The 16,081-nt window shown below is 46.7% G+C and overlaps 1 protein-coding gene across 1 annotated transcript in view; it reads left to right on the top strand.

Moving 5' to 3' along the window:
• Positions 1-16,081, top strand: part of LOC309543600 (proteinase-activated receptor 1-like) — a gene marked incomplete at both ends in the record, with an annotated part of 70,410 nt that overhangs the window by 8,169 nt on the left and 46,160 nt on the right. The window contains one exon of the mRNA XM_082242972.1: positions 13,026-13,071. Coding sequence (XP_082099098.1) covers positions 13,026-13,071 — 46 coding nt within the window. The remainder of the gene's footprint in view (positions 1-13,025; positions 13,072-16,081) is intronic.

Raw genomic sequence — 16,081 nt, 5'->3', positions numbered from 1 at the left:
TGGATCGGTGTGTGAGGAGAAGAGCCTGGTAACAGTGAGTTACCCACATCTTTGTTGACATTTGTGACCGGCTGTGATTGGACACAGCCGGTCACGTGGTAAAAAGCCAATTTCATTGGCTATTTACCAAGATCGGGGATTGGCTCTGTCCGTGGGACGAGCCTCGTCCCCGAGCGCTGCTCTGCGCGCCCCCGGGGGCGCGCATTGCAGAGAGAACGAGCGGCTCGCGCTTGAGCCACTCATGTGATCGGCTGTGATTGACACAGCCGATCACGTGGTAAACAGCCAATTTCTATTGGCTGTTTACCTTGATCAGGGATTGGCTATGTCCGAGGGACAAGCCTAATCCCTGATCGCTGCGGTGCGCGCCCTCGGGGGCGCGCAGTAGCAGCTAGAACGGGCGGACGTCATATGACGGCCGCCCGGAACGGTAAAGCCATCCTGCCGGCGTCATATTACTATGCGCCGGTATGGATGTGGTTAAACATTGCCATTGTACCATTGGATGTGAGATGTAGTGAGCGCTGAGGCTTGTTTGTGTTTTGGCTTTTTGCATAGTTAGATTGGTCCATTTTAGACCAATGTAAGTGGGTATGTATATGTCATACCTAGCCGATCTCTGTGGTAGCTGGAAATCACTGTAGTATGCACCATACAACAGTGATCACTGCTGGCTTCTGGGTTCTGTGTAAACAGAAGGTTGCTCACTAGAGTTGAGCGGACACCTGGATGTCCGTGTTCCGCGGGTTCGGCCGAACTTTAAAAAAAAGTCCGGTTTCTTGTCCCGGACATTTGACAAACTTTTCCCGGACACCGAACCCCATTGAAGTCAATGGGGACCCGAACTTTCAGGCACTAAAATGGCTCTAAAACACCAATGGAAAGGGCTAGAGTGCTGCAAATGGCAGCAAAACGTAGTTAAGAGCATGGCAAGTGCTCTGCAAACAAATGTGGATAGGGAAATAACTTAAAACAACAAAAAAAAAAACAGAAAAATAAAACAATGTTCTTCATCTCTGAAGGACGAGGCCCACATGGAGTAGGAGGGAGGTTGAGGTGGTGGTGGATGTGGCGGTGTCATAGGCGTGCGCACAGGGTGTGCCAGGTGTACCTGGGCACACCCTAATCACCTAGGGCACATAGCATTATCGCTCTGTTTGCCAGTGAGGAAATGGGAAAGATCTCCCTCGGACCTGCTCTGCTCTATTTCGCTTTGCCAGCAGGGAGAGTAATGTATCGGGGCCATGTACATGTAGGCAAACACGTGCATGTGTATTTAAACTTTGGGGTGCACACCCTAATGCAATAGGCTGCGCGCACCTATGGGCAGTGTAGGTGGAAGCAGCGGTGGAGGAGGACCAGGGCCGGATTAAGAGCATCATGGGCTTGGTGCTGAGGATTTTGAAGGGCCTTAAGGGCCGTGCCTTGGCATGCACCCAGAGGAGGAAGGGTGCAGCCATGCATGCCTAATTCAACATGGGATGCTGTCTCTGAAGCCCATAAACACATCCATGCATCGGCAACTGTCCCTCCTTGTCCGGCCTTCGTGCTGTGTGGGGAGGTTCTGAGGGAGCTGCCTGGGGAAGCGAGCATAGAAGCCAGACTTCTGTGTTTACAACAGAAGAGCGGTAACAGTGAATATGGCCAAACCGGGGCCTATATTAAGGTAGGGGCCTGGAGCTGCAGCTCCAATAGCCCCTATGTTAATCTGGCCCTGAGGAGGACGAGGTAGCCAACACTGCTTTTTTTCAGAAATTTTAAATGAGGATACACCCCAAAAGAGTGAGAACAAAAGCAAGAGCAAAAATAGAACAATGGCTGGGTAAGGTCGGTATCCATCGCTATTCTGCACAAGGTACGGAAAAGTCCCGTGGGATCCATGCCTGGTTCATTTTAATGAACGTGAGCTTGTCCACATTGTCTCTGGACAGGCAGCTGCGCTTGTCTGTGATAACGCCCCCAGCCGTGCTAAATACCCGTTCAGATAATACACTGGCTGCAGGGCACGCCAGCACCTCCAAGGCGTAAAGGGCAAGCTCAGGCCATGTGCCCAATTTGGAGACCCAGAAGTTGAAGGGGGCAGACCCGTTATTCACTACATGTAGGCGTGTGCACACATACTGCTCCACCATGTTGGTGAAATGCTGCCTCCTGCTAAGACGTTCCATATGAGCTGCTGGTGCTGCTGTTTGTTGTGGCGTGCTGACAAAGCTTTTCCACATTTCGGCCATGCTAACCCTGCCTTCTGAGGTGCTGGCGGTGCCCTGGTTGCGTTGGCGACCTCTTCCTCCTCCTCCTCTGCCTTGTGCTTCCACTGTGGCCCCGCTGTCAGGTGGGAATGCCAGCAGCATCGCATCTACCAGCGTGCGCTTGTACTCGCGCATCTTGCGATCGCGCTCCAGTGAGTGAATTAAGGACGGTACGTTGTCCTTGTAAGTTAGAATGTGGGCAACTCGGCGGTCGTTGTGGAGACACTGCAGCATGTAATCGCTCATGTGTGCCAGGCTGCCCAGAGGCAACGAAAGGCTGTCCTCTGTGGGAGGTGTATCGTCTGTGTCCTCTGTATCCCCCCCAGCCACGCACCAGTGATGGCCATGAGCTGGCCTGGGTGCCACCCTGCTGTGAACATGGTTCCATCTCCTCCTCCATCTCCTCCTCCTCATCCTCCAGAACTGTGCCCCTGCTGGACAATTGTGTCCCTGGCGTTTGTGTGCAGGAACCCACCCTCGGAGCCCCTTGCGAATGACTGCCCTGAAAGCCTTGGAAATGTTACCTCTTCATCCTCCTCCTCCTCCTCCTCATCCTGTGCCACATCCTCTTCCATCATCGCCCAAATTGTTTTTTGAAGGAGGCATAGAAGTGGGATAGTTAAGCTGAGAACGGCGTCATCGGCACTGGCCATGTTGGTGGAGTACTCAAAACAGCGCAACAAGCGCAACAAGGCACACAGGTCTCGCATGGAGGCCCAGTTATTGGTGCCTGGTTTTGAAGGTGTCTACTCCACTGCAGCTCGTGCTTTGCACTTAGATGCCTGATCATGCAGGTTGTGCTCAGGTTGAGAAGGTTTATGCCTCGCTTCAGGCTCTGATTGCACAGGGTGCAAACCACTCGTGTCCTGTTGGTGGAGTACTCAAAACAGCGCAACAAGCGCAACAAGGCACACAGGTCTCGCATGGAGGCCCAGTTATTGGTGGTGAAGTGGTGCTGTTCCGCAGAGCGACTCACGCGTGCGTGCTGCAGCTGAAACTCCACTATGGCCTGCTGCTGCTCGCACAGTCTTTCCAGCATGTGCAAGGTGGAGTTCCACCTTGTGGGCACGTCACATATGAGGCGGTGAGCGGGAAGGCCGAAGTTACGCTGCAGCGCTGACAGGCGAGCAGCAGCAGGGTGAGAACGCCGAAAGTGCGCACAGACGGCCAGCACTTTCTGCAGCAGCTCTGACATATCGGGGTAGTTTTTAAGGAACCTCTGCACAACCAAATTCAGCACATGCGCCAGGCAAGGGATGTGCGTCAAACCGGCTAGGCCCAGAGCTGCTATGAGATTTTGCCCGTTATCGCATACCACCAGGCCGGGCTTGAGGCTCGCTGGCAGCAACCACTCATTTGTCTGCTGTTCCATGCTCCTCCACAACTCCTGCGCGGTGTGTGGTTTTTTCCCCCAAACAGGCAAGTTTTAAAACTGCCTGCTGTCGTTTACCCCTGGCCGTGCTGAAGTTGGTGGTGAAGGTGTTGCGCTGTCCGGATGAGGAGGCGGTAGAGGATGAGGAGGCGGAGTAGGAGGAGTTAGGAACAGGAGGTAAACTGAAGCGCCCTGCAATCCTCGGTGGTGGAAGGACATGCGCCAAATTGCTATCCGCCTCAGGCCCATCCGCCACTGCATTTACCCAGTGTGCCGTTAGGGAGATATAACGCCCCTGGCCGTGCTTACTGGTCCACGTATCGGTAGTTAGGTGGACCTTGCCACAGATGGCGTTGCGCAGTGCACACCTGATTTTTTCCCCCACTTGGTTGTGCAGGGAAGGGATGGCTTGCCTGGAAAAGTAGTGGCGGCTGGGCACGACGTACTGTGGGACAGCCACCGACATAAGGTTTTTAAAACTGTGCATCTCCACCAGACGGAATGACAGCATTTCAAAGGCCAAGAATTTTGAAATGCTGGCATTCAGGGCCAGGGATCGCGGGTGTGTAGGGGGTACTTCCTCTTCCTCTCAAGTGTTTGGGAGATGGAAAGCTAAACGCTTCCACGGGACATTGTGGAGATGGTTGGTGACCCAGGTGGTGGTGTTGCTGACAGATCGTCTGTTTGCGGGGTGGCAGGTGCCGGTATCACTACAGATGTGGATGGAGCGGCCGAGACTGCAGCAGAAGAGGAAGCAGGATGAGCCAGAGACGTTTCTTGGTTTTGAAGGTGTCTACTCCACTGCAGCTCGTGCTTTGCACTTAGATGCCTGATCATGCAGGTTGTGCTCAGGTTGAGAAGGTTTATGCCTCGCTTCAGGCTCTGATTGCACAGGGTGCAAACCACTCGTGTCCTGTCATCAGCACATTTTCTAAAGAACTTCCACGCTAGAGAACTCCTTTGAGCTGGTTTTGTTGCGCTCGTTCCCTTGCTGCGTTGGGCAGTAGCAGGCGTAGTGTCTAGGGCACGGCCGCTCCGCTTCTGCACCCTGCTCCCTCTTCTGCTGTGCTGGTGGCTCTGTGCGACCACCGCCTCTTCCTCCAAACTACTCAGGTCACCTGCATGACCTTCATTCCATGTGTGGTCGAGGACCTCATCGTCCTCCACATCATCTTCCACCCAGTCTTCACCCCTGCCCTCCTTGTCGGTCTCCACAATTCTGAACGCCGCAGCAGTTGGCACCTGCGTTTCGTCATCATCGGAGACGTGCTGCGATGGTCCTTGCATGTACTCATCTTGAGAAATAAGTGGTTGGGCATCGCTGCACTCAATCTCTTCCACTTCTGGGGCAGGGCTAGGTGGATGGCCCTGGGAAACCCTGCTGACAGAGTCATCAAAAAGAAGAAGAGACTGCTGTATGGCTTGGGGCTCAGACTGCTTGCCTGATTTGCAAGGGGGTGAGGTGAAAGACGGTTGGACATCGGCTGCAGGTGCCAACTCTGACCTTTCTGCAGTAGACTGGGTGGGAGACAATGTGAAGGAACTGGAGGCACTGTCAGCAGCAAACCAATCTACTATCACCTCTACTTCTTCTGGCCTCATCACTTCTAGAGGCGTATGATGCCCTACCAAATACTGATGCAGGTTCTGTCGCCTACTAACACTTGAGGAAGGTGTTTCACTTGTGCGTGTAGCTGGCACAGATCGACCACGTCCTCTCCTTGCAACAGGAGCTCTACCAGCAGCACCACGACCCAGGCCACGGCCCCTATTTGACGGTCTCCTCATATTTCTGTAATTTATGATCTTGCCCTAGAAAGGTGTTTATTGAATAGCGGAACAAAACAACAACAGTATCGCACGGGTGTATCTCACAGTCAAATATGCAGACTATGCCGCAATTTAATGTTTTTTACCCCAAAAGGGTGTATATTAAATAGCGGAATAGGAAAAAGGATAAAAAAACGGTGTATCTCACACGTACAAACACAGACTAGGCCCCGATTACATTTTTTTGTACCCTAAAGGGAGGATGAAGAAGAGGAGTAGGAGGAGTTGGGAACAGGAGGCAAATTGAAGTGCCCTGCAATCCTTGGCGGTGGAAGGAGATGCGCCAAACAAATTTAAAAGGTGTATCTCACACGTACCGATACAGACTATGCCGCAATTTAATTTTTTACACTCAATCAGGGTGTATATTGAATAGCGGAATAGGACAAATTTTACAAAACAGTGTATCTCACACGTACAAACACAATCTAGGCCCCAATTACAATTTTTTGTACCCTAAAGGCAGGATGAGGAGTAGGAGGAGTTCGGAACAGGCAGGAGGCAGACTGAAGCACCCTCAAATCCTCGGCAGTATGAGATGAACCCCAAAAACTTGGAAAGGTGTATCTCACACGTACCAACACAGACTATCCCGCAATTTAATTGTTTATACCCAAAGGTTTTTATTGAATAGCGGAATAGAAAATATGATCAAAAAAAAAGTGTATGTATCTCACACGTACACAACCACACTAGGCCCCAATTACTACTGTTTGTACCCCTAAAGGCAGGATGAGGAGTAGGAGGAGTTTGGAACAGGCAGCACCCTCAAATCTTCAGAAGTATGAGATGAACCCCAAAAACTTGGAAAGGTGTATCTCACACGTACCAACACAGACTATCCCGCAATTTAATTGTTTATACCCAAAGGTTTTTATTGAATAGCGGAATAGAAAATATGATCAAAAAAAGTGTATGTATCTCACACGTACACAACCACACTAGGCCCCAATTACTACTGTTTGTACCCCTAAAGGCAGGATGAGGAGTAGGAGGAGTTTGGAACAGGCAGCACCCTCAAATCTTCAGAAGTATGAGATGAACCCCAAAAACTTGGAAAGGTGTATCTCACACCTACCAAACACAGACTATCCCGCAATTTAATTGATACCCAAAGGTTTTTATTGAATAGCGGAATAGAAAATATGATATAAGATTGGTGTGATTTATCAATAGCACATGATGTGAACAGCAGTGTCTTATATCATTCAGCTCTGCTGCAGGCCACAATTTAATTTTTTTTAACCCAAGGCTGTATATTGAATAGTGGAATAGAAAAAAAGTGTATGATTTTTGAAACCACTCAATAATAGCACATGTGAACTGAACACTGAACACAGCAGTGTATGATCAGAGTCAGCACAGCACAGCTGAAGGACAAACGCTGCACACAGTGACTGATAGAAAAAGACTTTTCTCCCTCCTCCTCAGTGGGCAAAAAAGATTGTGTTCACTGCACCCCACACACAGCAAAATCGATGTGGACCACTGACACCTGACTATCTCCAGCCTCTCCCTAAAAGGATTGATAAGATCGGTCACTGCAAACCCCCCCACACAGCAATATCAATTGTAGAACACACTGTCTGACCCTAAAAATCAGCAGCCTCTCTCCCTAAAAGGATTGATAAGATCGGTCACTGCAAACCCCACCCAGCAATATCGATTGTAGAACACACTGTCTGACCCTAAAAATCAGCAGCCTCTCCCTAAAAGGATTGATAAGATCGGTCACTGCAAAATCGATTGTAGAAAACTGACGCTAAAAATCAGCAGCCTCTCCCTAAAATGTCCTACAACTCTCCCTGCCTAACACACTCCGACCTGTCCCTTAATTCTATCTGGACACAAATGTTTTTTTTTGCCTGTCTGTCCCTAATTAGCAGCCAGCACGTATGATGTGTGCTCTGTCCCTGAACTAACACAGCAGAATGACGCAGCGGCACTGCCTCGGACTTATAAAGACTTGGTCACATGCTTCAGATGGCCAATCACAGCTACTAATACATTTGTAGGCATGGCTGGGATGGCTTAAGGCACACCAGTTAAATGCTTGTTGATTGGCTGTTGAAAGCCCGCCATGAAAAGCGCGCCAATGCATACAAAACCCAGAAATAAAATGACCGAACACGGATTTTTACCCGAACATACAGTAAAGTTTTCGGGTCCGTGTTCGGGTAACAAAAATCCAATTATTCGGTACGAACACGAATAATACAGTCCGTGTTCGCTCAACCCTATTGCTCACTCATCATGGCCGCCATTCAGAAAACACTTAATTTTCTCGATAAATGCAGTGTTCTCAGACTGAACAAGATGGGGAGGACACGTCACGATTTTCACCTTGTCCAATCAGAGAATGCTTTGAATTCACAAAGAGAATGCAAAGTGTTCTCTGAATGGTGTCTGTGCTGAGTAAAGGGCCATACACACTATAAGATTTTCTGAAGACTTTTTCCTTTAGACTTTCCAAAACCATATAATATGAGGTCAAAATTAAACACTTTCAATTTGTAAGCAATCTGGCAGGCTCTTGTACTACATAGAAAAGGTAAATCTGAAGGAAATCTAACCACAAAAGTTGGATAGTGTGTATCCAGCTTAAATTACCTCCTGTGTTCATTAGGCAACAGGGCAGCCACTCAGCGCAGAACCCAGAAACTAGTGGAGAATTGAAGATCACTGTGATAGCGGTACTCAAATGGCAAATAGACTGTGCAGTTTGCGAAGTGCAGTTGCTCCAGTAAATAGTATAAAACTTCACCTTGCAAAGAATACCCAATCACGTGCAAGGAAAATATACAGCATTTTTACTTGCACATGATTGCATGATGGAAGTCAGCAGAGCTTCTGCTCCTTTATAGGGATGATCGAACTTTTGAAAAGTTTTGTTCGGCCAAAACATCCGAACTACCCGAAAGTTCGGCCCGGATTTCAGAACCCCATTGAAATCAATGGGACCCGAAATTCGGTAATCAAAAAACACCATTTTAAAGCCCTAAAACCCAATAAATGCCCCTAAAAAGTGCCTAGGGTTCTGGGTCATGCCCCAGGGACTATTAATCACACATTATGGCTTACGGGAGAGGAGCCATATCCCTGCTCTGAAGTGACACAAGAGAAACAATCTTTTCTCTATAGCGGTCACCCTGCTATGGAAGGGTTTTGTCACCCTGCCATAGCAGTCAGAGTCAGTTAACACTACACTAAAGTCCCCTTACACTTAACACTTTCCCTACAGAAACTGAATAAATTAAAGCTAACTATAGTGAAAAATAGCACCCTAACTACACTAGATATCCCTTTCCTCACACTAAAAATTGCTAAATGATACTTTGTAACAGAAGTAACAGAACAGCATTCCACTCTCTTCCATGTCCCTGTATGAGAATGTTAGGAATTTGGCGGGGGCTATCTTATATCCTGGGGGGCGTATTCACTAATGATTGGACTATGGACCCCCTAGTCACTCCAATTACATTCCTAGCATTCTCCTGCCCCCTCAATTGGCTTTTACTGGTGGTTCTGGTCCAATCATGGGCTTTTAAAGCCCATTTCCTAAACCATTGCATTTTGGTCGGTTCTGGTTGCCGAATTCCGAACTTTTTGGGCAAAAAGTTCTAAATTCGGCCGAACCTCGAACAGCCAATGTTCGGGTCGAACTGATGGTCGACCCGAACCGTTCGATCATCCCTACTACTAAACTCCGGAGAAACTGCTCATGCAGAGTGCAACTGCACTTTGTAAAGTGCACAGTCCATTTGCCTTTAGTAAATCAACCCCACAATAACTATGCAAAAAAAGCCATACATAGGAGTCCATTAAAGTCCATGTATGGTACACCGAGGGTTTAACTCCATGTTGTTCCAATACACTTGTGGCAGCTCCACACAGAGGCTGAAGACATCTCCGGTTGCATAAAGAGGCACACCAGTCTGAGTGTATTATTAGGGGTTCGTTCACACCAGCTGCTGCATTACAATGCAGCTGCTGGTGTGTGGCGTGGCCGAGATCAGTGCAGTGATGATGCTTGGTGTATCACACTGTATTATTTTTTTTTTATAAACTTTATTGAGATGCCACACAGACATCTTATAAAGTTCAGTTGCTGGTGCAGGGCAGCAACTGTGCTGAAAAAAAGTACTCATGCAGTAGTTTTTTTCAGCGCATCATGCCTGCACATTGGGCACATAGAAGACATGGCATTTTGCCTTGCCCATATAGTGGGACTTCACTGGAATAGCTGCCCAATGCAGTTCCACTGCATGCGGTGTCAATATACCCTAAAGGCCCTTTTTTTGGTAAGTAAAAAAGACAATGACAACTCACATTTATTAAGTGCTTATCATATGGAATCAGCCCGGCATGATCTCCCTCTCAGGGATGGCAATAGAGGATCCAGGCCAGGAAGTGGAAGATACCGCCACTGGCCAGGTATGCCTGCGATGTCAAAAGCTTTAGACGGTAAGGGCAGCAGTGAAGAATGATATTACTCACCAGAAAGCTTTTCCAGGTCACAGTAATGACAAGTCCGTATCCAAAATGAAAAAGGCACAGTCCAAAAATGAGTATTCCAATGGTGGATGGTTAAACCAACATTCAAATCTCCTTACCGGAAAGCAGAATGGAGTTCGCCCAAAAACTCTAGTCGGATTTAAACCTCAGCCTTCAGTCAATATGATCAGAAGTCCTCACATCCACAGGTGATGGTCATATGTAAAGATAAATAGACAATCCATAGCGTAATACTGTTGAATGCTATTTCATCACTTAAGTGTGAGTCGGATCCGGAGCACTGATACATGATCGAGTCAGCAATAGAGTTTTCTCCTGGTGACATCTGCTCCGTGGATTGGCTTCTGGAGAGAGTGGTTTAACCCATGTTTCTGGGAGAGCCTGACATAATTTGGAAGGACCATTAGAGCTACTGGCTCCGGGGATTGGATGACAGTTTGTGTGGCTCTCACTAATTTATATCTGGTAAGAGGCAGTGGTGTCGGGAAAGGGCTCTGTGTGGCACTTCTATTTCCAATCATTACCTTTACTATCTGGTAAGCATTTGGGACTTAAGGTCACTGGTGTTTCCTACTATTAACCATCTGGTGACGGTGTGCACTCCTCTGGGTGATGAAATAGCATTCAACAGTATTACGCTATGGATTGTCTATTTATCTTTACATATGACCATCACCTGTGGATGTGAGGACTCCTGATCATATTGACTGAAGGCTGAGGTTTAAATCCGACTAGAGTTTTTGGGCGAACTCCATTCTGCTTTCCGGTAAGGAGATTTGAATGTTGGTTTAACCATCCACCATTGGAATACTCATTTTTGGACTGTGCCTTTTTCATTTTGGATACGGACTTGTCAATCTGTGGACTATCATTAGTGTGCTTCATCTGACATTTATCTGTGGATTTAGTACCCGTTAGCGCAACTTAGCCCTTACACTTACCTATTTTGCTTGTCACAATTTAAGTTGCTGCTGTGTTTCTTAGTAGTTAGCGCAGTTATATATTCTTCTTTTTTATATTTTTAGCTTTTCCAGGTCGCCCAGCCACTTTGTCAGCTCAAGTTAAAAATGTCGCGGCCTGTGTAGCAGCGTGACTGCCAAGACATTAAACTCCAATATATAGATGTGAACCAACTCCATAGGAAATGATTTGATTTCTACTTGAAATGTATTTTCACTTTTGCCTAATAGCGTGAATAGGCTCTTAACCAAACCTCCCAACTTTCTGAGATGAGAATGAGGGACACCTACTAGCAAAGGTATGTAGGTATAGAACACAACCTCTGCCACGTCCCCCTAAAAGAGAATTGTAAACTAAAAAGTGATTGGTTAAACCTACAAGTGCATTTTTACCACTACTATTGCTTTATATTGGCTATTGGAATTTACAAATGCAGCCATTTAGAAATTTAATGAAAGGTTTAGCACCGGGAAACACTTTTTGAAATATAAAAAGTGCAATGTATATACAATTGTATTGATCAGATCAAAATGAGGGACAAATGAGGAGGAAAGAGGGACAGAGGGACTTTGGTATGATCGGGGACAGTCCCTCAAAATCTGGGACAGTTGGGAGCTATGCCTTAACATCTGTGAATTGTCTTTAAAACGTAACTCCGCTTTTGTTGAGAAAAAAAACCTTCCCCTCTGAGTGATTTATGTACATTACAAGGATTGTAACAAACTATATTGCAGATTCCTACCTTTTGTTATTCTGAAAAAATCATTGTTTGTTCCTCTGTGCTGAGTGGGTCTATTGGGAGTGGTTTCATAATTATCTGTCAGCTGTGGAAGCTGCAGAGCACTAATGAAGTAAACTGCTGAGCCTGCATCCCTTTAGATGTGTTCCTACTGGGAGTATCTCACCAAAAATTACATTTTTGTTCCAGGGGATGCCAGAAATCTGACTTGTATCTTAGTGCAGACTTCTGGGAAAATTGGTGAGCCAATCACACAAGCAGAAAATGATGTTTCTGGGGTGTGGTGAGTACACATTCTGTGTACAGAACAGCTCCAGGTAGCCATATTGCATTGCATTTTCAGAAAATTACAGCGGCTGCAGACTGAAAAAGAAAGTTCATTTTTAATAACATTCAATTACAATATGATTTGTACGCTATATTGTTTTTTCTTTATTTGCTATTTTTATTCCCCATGAAAGTGGAGTTACCCTTTAAACCAAAAAGAACATTTTTAGTTGTTGCTTGAGAATAAGAATCATGGTCATTTCCAAAAACCCTTTAAAAATTAAATAAAGACCAAAAAAGTGTTTTATTGAATAAGGTTGAATGTTACATGCAGTACAAAGCTCTGAATCTGATACTACCAGAAGGAATTACATTGTAAGCATAAACCTTGCAGTGCATATAAAACATAAGCTTTTGGAAAGTGTAAGGAATTATTACAGTTCCAGTTATCTTATTTTTTGAGTGTGCTGGAGATATAGCAACATAATGAAAAGAGTTGTCATCGATACCAGATTCCCTACTGAAAGTTCTCCCTTCACCTCCTGCTCTGATGAAAACTGTAACATTTTGGATTTCCCTTCCGTTATTTTGTATCTCAGTGATAATGGACACCGGGCCAAGAGGGGAGAATCTCCCCAGCTGGGACACATGCAGCAATTAGAACAGGGAATCGAATGCTTTCCTACTCTATCCAAAAGTAAAGAAAAGGTTTGGCTATAGATACACTTTAGGACTGGGTTCACACTTGTGCGTTGCGGGACACCACATTTTGTATGGCTCAAATCGCATGGCATCCTCACCAAAATGGTGCAGGACCCTTTTTTTCTGCACCTGTTTCTGGCAATCGCTCTGCATTTTGCAAGCTGTTTCATGGTGTCGCTAACCCAACATTGACACCGGCAGCAGATAGCATGGGCGATGTGCGATTCTTATGCAGTGTGGGAAACGCACAGGATTCGCTGCATTTCTTGCATCGCATCAGTGTGAGCCAGGGCTTAAACTGATCAGAAATCTTTACTAAATAGAGGCTGTTTGGTACATGTTAGTATTTTTTAGACAAACTTTCATTTAACTTTTTATTGTATTATTAAAGGTTTGATTGAAGGTAAAACCACTTTGAATGGAAGCCTGCAGAACACGTAAGAAATATTTCATTTTCTATTTTTCAAAAGATCATTTAATGACATTGCAGAATTTTGATTGTGAAAAATAATGTAATTTTGCTTGGTTTGTTTTTTCTTCTTCCCTATAAGGCCCCTTTCACACTGTCCGTCAGACAGACTCCGTTTATCTCAGCAGGGGATCGATCCACCGATCCCCCGCTGAGCAGGAGGATGACAGCTATTCTCCCAGCGCTGCGTGCGGAGACACAGCTGTCAGTTCCCCATACATCTATATGGGGGAACCGGATGGGAACAGGCCATCGGTCCATTCTCATCCGATCCCATCCGATCCGCTGGACGGATGGAAAATAGGGTTTCCATTCATCCAGATTTGACGGATCGGATCAGATGTCAGCGGACATGTCTCCGCTGACATCCGATGCCCCATAGGGATGTATGGGGGGACAGTTCAGATCCGCAAAAAAAATGGACAGGCGGATCTGAACGGTCCCACCTGTGTGAAAGAGCCCTAACAGTACATTGACCTGTCCAGTAAACACTCATTGAATGCACTTCCAAAAATGTAATATATTGCTGCTTACCAATCATTAGGTGTGGTGGCTGCATTCATTTTCATTTTTAGACTTTCTTCTATTTTCATCTGCTGATCCAGTCACTAAGTCTGTTACTTTTTAAAAGAACAAGCTGCCCTTCAGATGTATCAGTTACAGGATGAAACAAACCATCTAACACTGACAGTAGTGCTTTCAATAAACAGCCAATTTTTTTTTTTTTTTTAAAACACACAAGAAAAAATAATTGCTGTAACTTCAGTGTCTTAGTATTGTAATGTTTGGGGGGATTGTAGCAGCACAGGACCGAGTGCAAAACCGTAAAACTTCAACAAAAAGGCTTTTATTCAGCAGGTAACACAAAATCAAGCTTCCAGCAGCACACAGAAATACAAAATAAAGTCCACTTATCTTCAGCACAAAGTAAAAGGAAAACACATACGGTTTGTAGTTGGGTCTTTGGCCCCAAGGTTTAACAGTCCTTGTTAAGTCCTGCTTCTTGCAGCCTCCAGCCAAACTCCCAGCTCTCCAAGACAGGTGCCAACACCAACTCCTCCTCACCACCACACCTATCACTACTTCCTGTCTTTTTAAGAGCTGCTTCCTGGAGGCTTTTAACCCTGTGTGTGCTGGAATCCTGAGTCAGGGGTGGAGACCCCTTCCCACCCGAATATCGCTTCGGGGTCTCCGAAATCCCGGGTCCCAAATACTTCTCTATTAAACCAGAGAGAACTGCGAGTCAGTCCTCTCCTGTTTCAGGCTATTCCCGGGAATTCCTCACCCATCCTGGGTGACCCCCTGAGTACTTCCACACTTAAAGGGTCCATAACCCAAAAATTGGTGCTATATAGCACCCGTCCAGGACCCAACCTTGGCGTCCTGTACACATCCCCCCCTCTGCCTCAACGCGGAGGTGTTGGAGGCACCATTTGACACCATGCAATGGACTCGGGAGAGGGCATCAGCATTTTGATGTTGTCTCCCGGGTCTGTGCTCTACTAAAAAATTGAACTCCTGGAGAGAAAGAAACCATATTGTCACCCTGGCATTGGTGTGTTTGTTCTGCCTCATCCAGGTTAGCGGAGCATGGTCTGACACCAAGCAAAACTTTCTGCCCAGGAGAAAATACCGTAGAGAGTCCAAGGCCCACTTAATGGCCAGACACTCCCGCTCCACCACAGCGTAGTTTTTCTCCGCTGACGTCAGCTTCCTACTCAGGAAAACTACGGGGTGCTCTTCCCCATTGATCTCTTGAGAAAGGACTGCTCCCAACCCTTCACTTGAAGCATCTGTCTGCACTATGAAATCCCTAGCAAAGTCCGGAGCTACCAGTACTGGATGTTGGCACAATGCAGTCTTAAGCTTCCGAAAGGCCTCTTCAGCCTCAGAATTCCATTTTATCATGACTGACTTTTTGCCTTTGGTCAAGTCAGTCAACGGTGCAGCCACGGTGGCAAAGTTGGGCACAAACCTCCGGTAGTAGCCAACTATGCCCAAAAATGTTCTGATTTGTTTTTTGGTTAAGGGACGGGGCCAGTCCTGTATGGCTTCTACCTTACTCCTTTGAGGTTTCACCAGCCCTCTACCCACAATGTACCCTAGGTACTTGGCTTCCTCCATCCCGATTGCACACTTCTCTGGGTTGATGGTGAACCCTGCTCTTCTCAAGGAGTCTACCACTGCCTGAACCCTGGGAAGATGAGACTCCCAATCCGTACTGAAGATGACTATGTCATCTAGATAGACGGAAGCGTATCGTAGATGTGGGCGCAAAGTTTTATCCATGGCCCGTTGGAATGTGGCGGGGGCTGAATGAAGACCAAATGGCATCCTCTTGTACTGGAAGTGGCCTTCTGGGGTAGAAAAGGCTGTTTTCTCCCTGGCCTCCTTGGTTAGGGGAATCTGCCAGTACCCCTTTGTAAGGTCCAGCGTGGTGATATACCTGGCTGGGCCCAATCGCTCAATTAGCTCGTCCACCCGGGGCATGGGATAAGCATCAAACTTGGAGACTTCATTAAGTTTCCTAAAGTCATTACAGAAGCGAAGCGTGCCGTTGGGTTTAGGTACCAACACGATTGGACTCGACCACTCGCTCTGCGACTCTTCAATGACCCCAAGTTCAAGCATCCTTTTCACCTCTTCTGATACTGCCACTCTGTGAGCTTCTGGAATACGATAGGGCTTTAACCGGATTTTTACCTTGGGCTCAGTTACAATGTCATGCTCGATGACGTTGGTGAGACCAGGCAACCCTGAAAACATGTTCCTATTTCTTTGCAGAAACTCTTTTGCTTGTTGGGATTGGGACCTCAACAAGGTAGCAGCAACCTGCACAAGGTCAATCCCTGCAGGGTCCCCTGACTGGACACCTACCATGGCAGATATCTGTTCTCTGTCTCTCCACGGTTTTAACAAGTTTATGTGGTAGATCTGGTATGGTTTTCTTTTCCCGGGCTGGTGTACCTTGTAGTTCA

This window comes from Pelophylax lessonae (genome assembly GCF_965119305.1).
Source record: "Pelophylax lessonae genome assembly, chromosome: 1".
Classification (NCBI taxonomy): domain Eukaryota; kingdom Metazoa; phylum Chordata; class Amphibia; order Anura; family Ranidae; genus Pelophylax; species Pelophylax lessonae.
The sequence above is the reverse complement of the archived record's forward strand: the minus strand, read 5'-3'. Positions and strand labels throughout refer to the sequence as shown.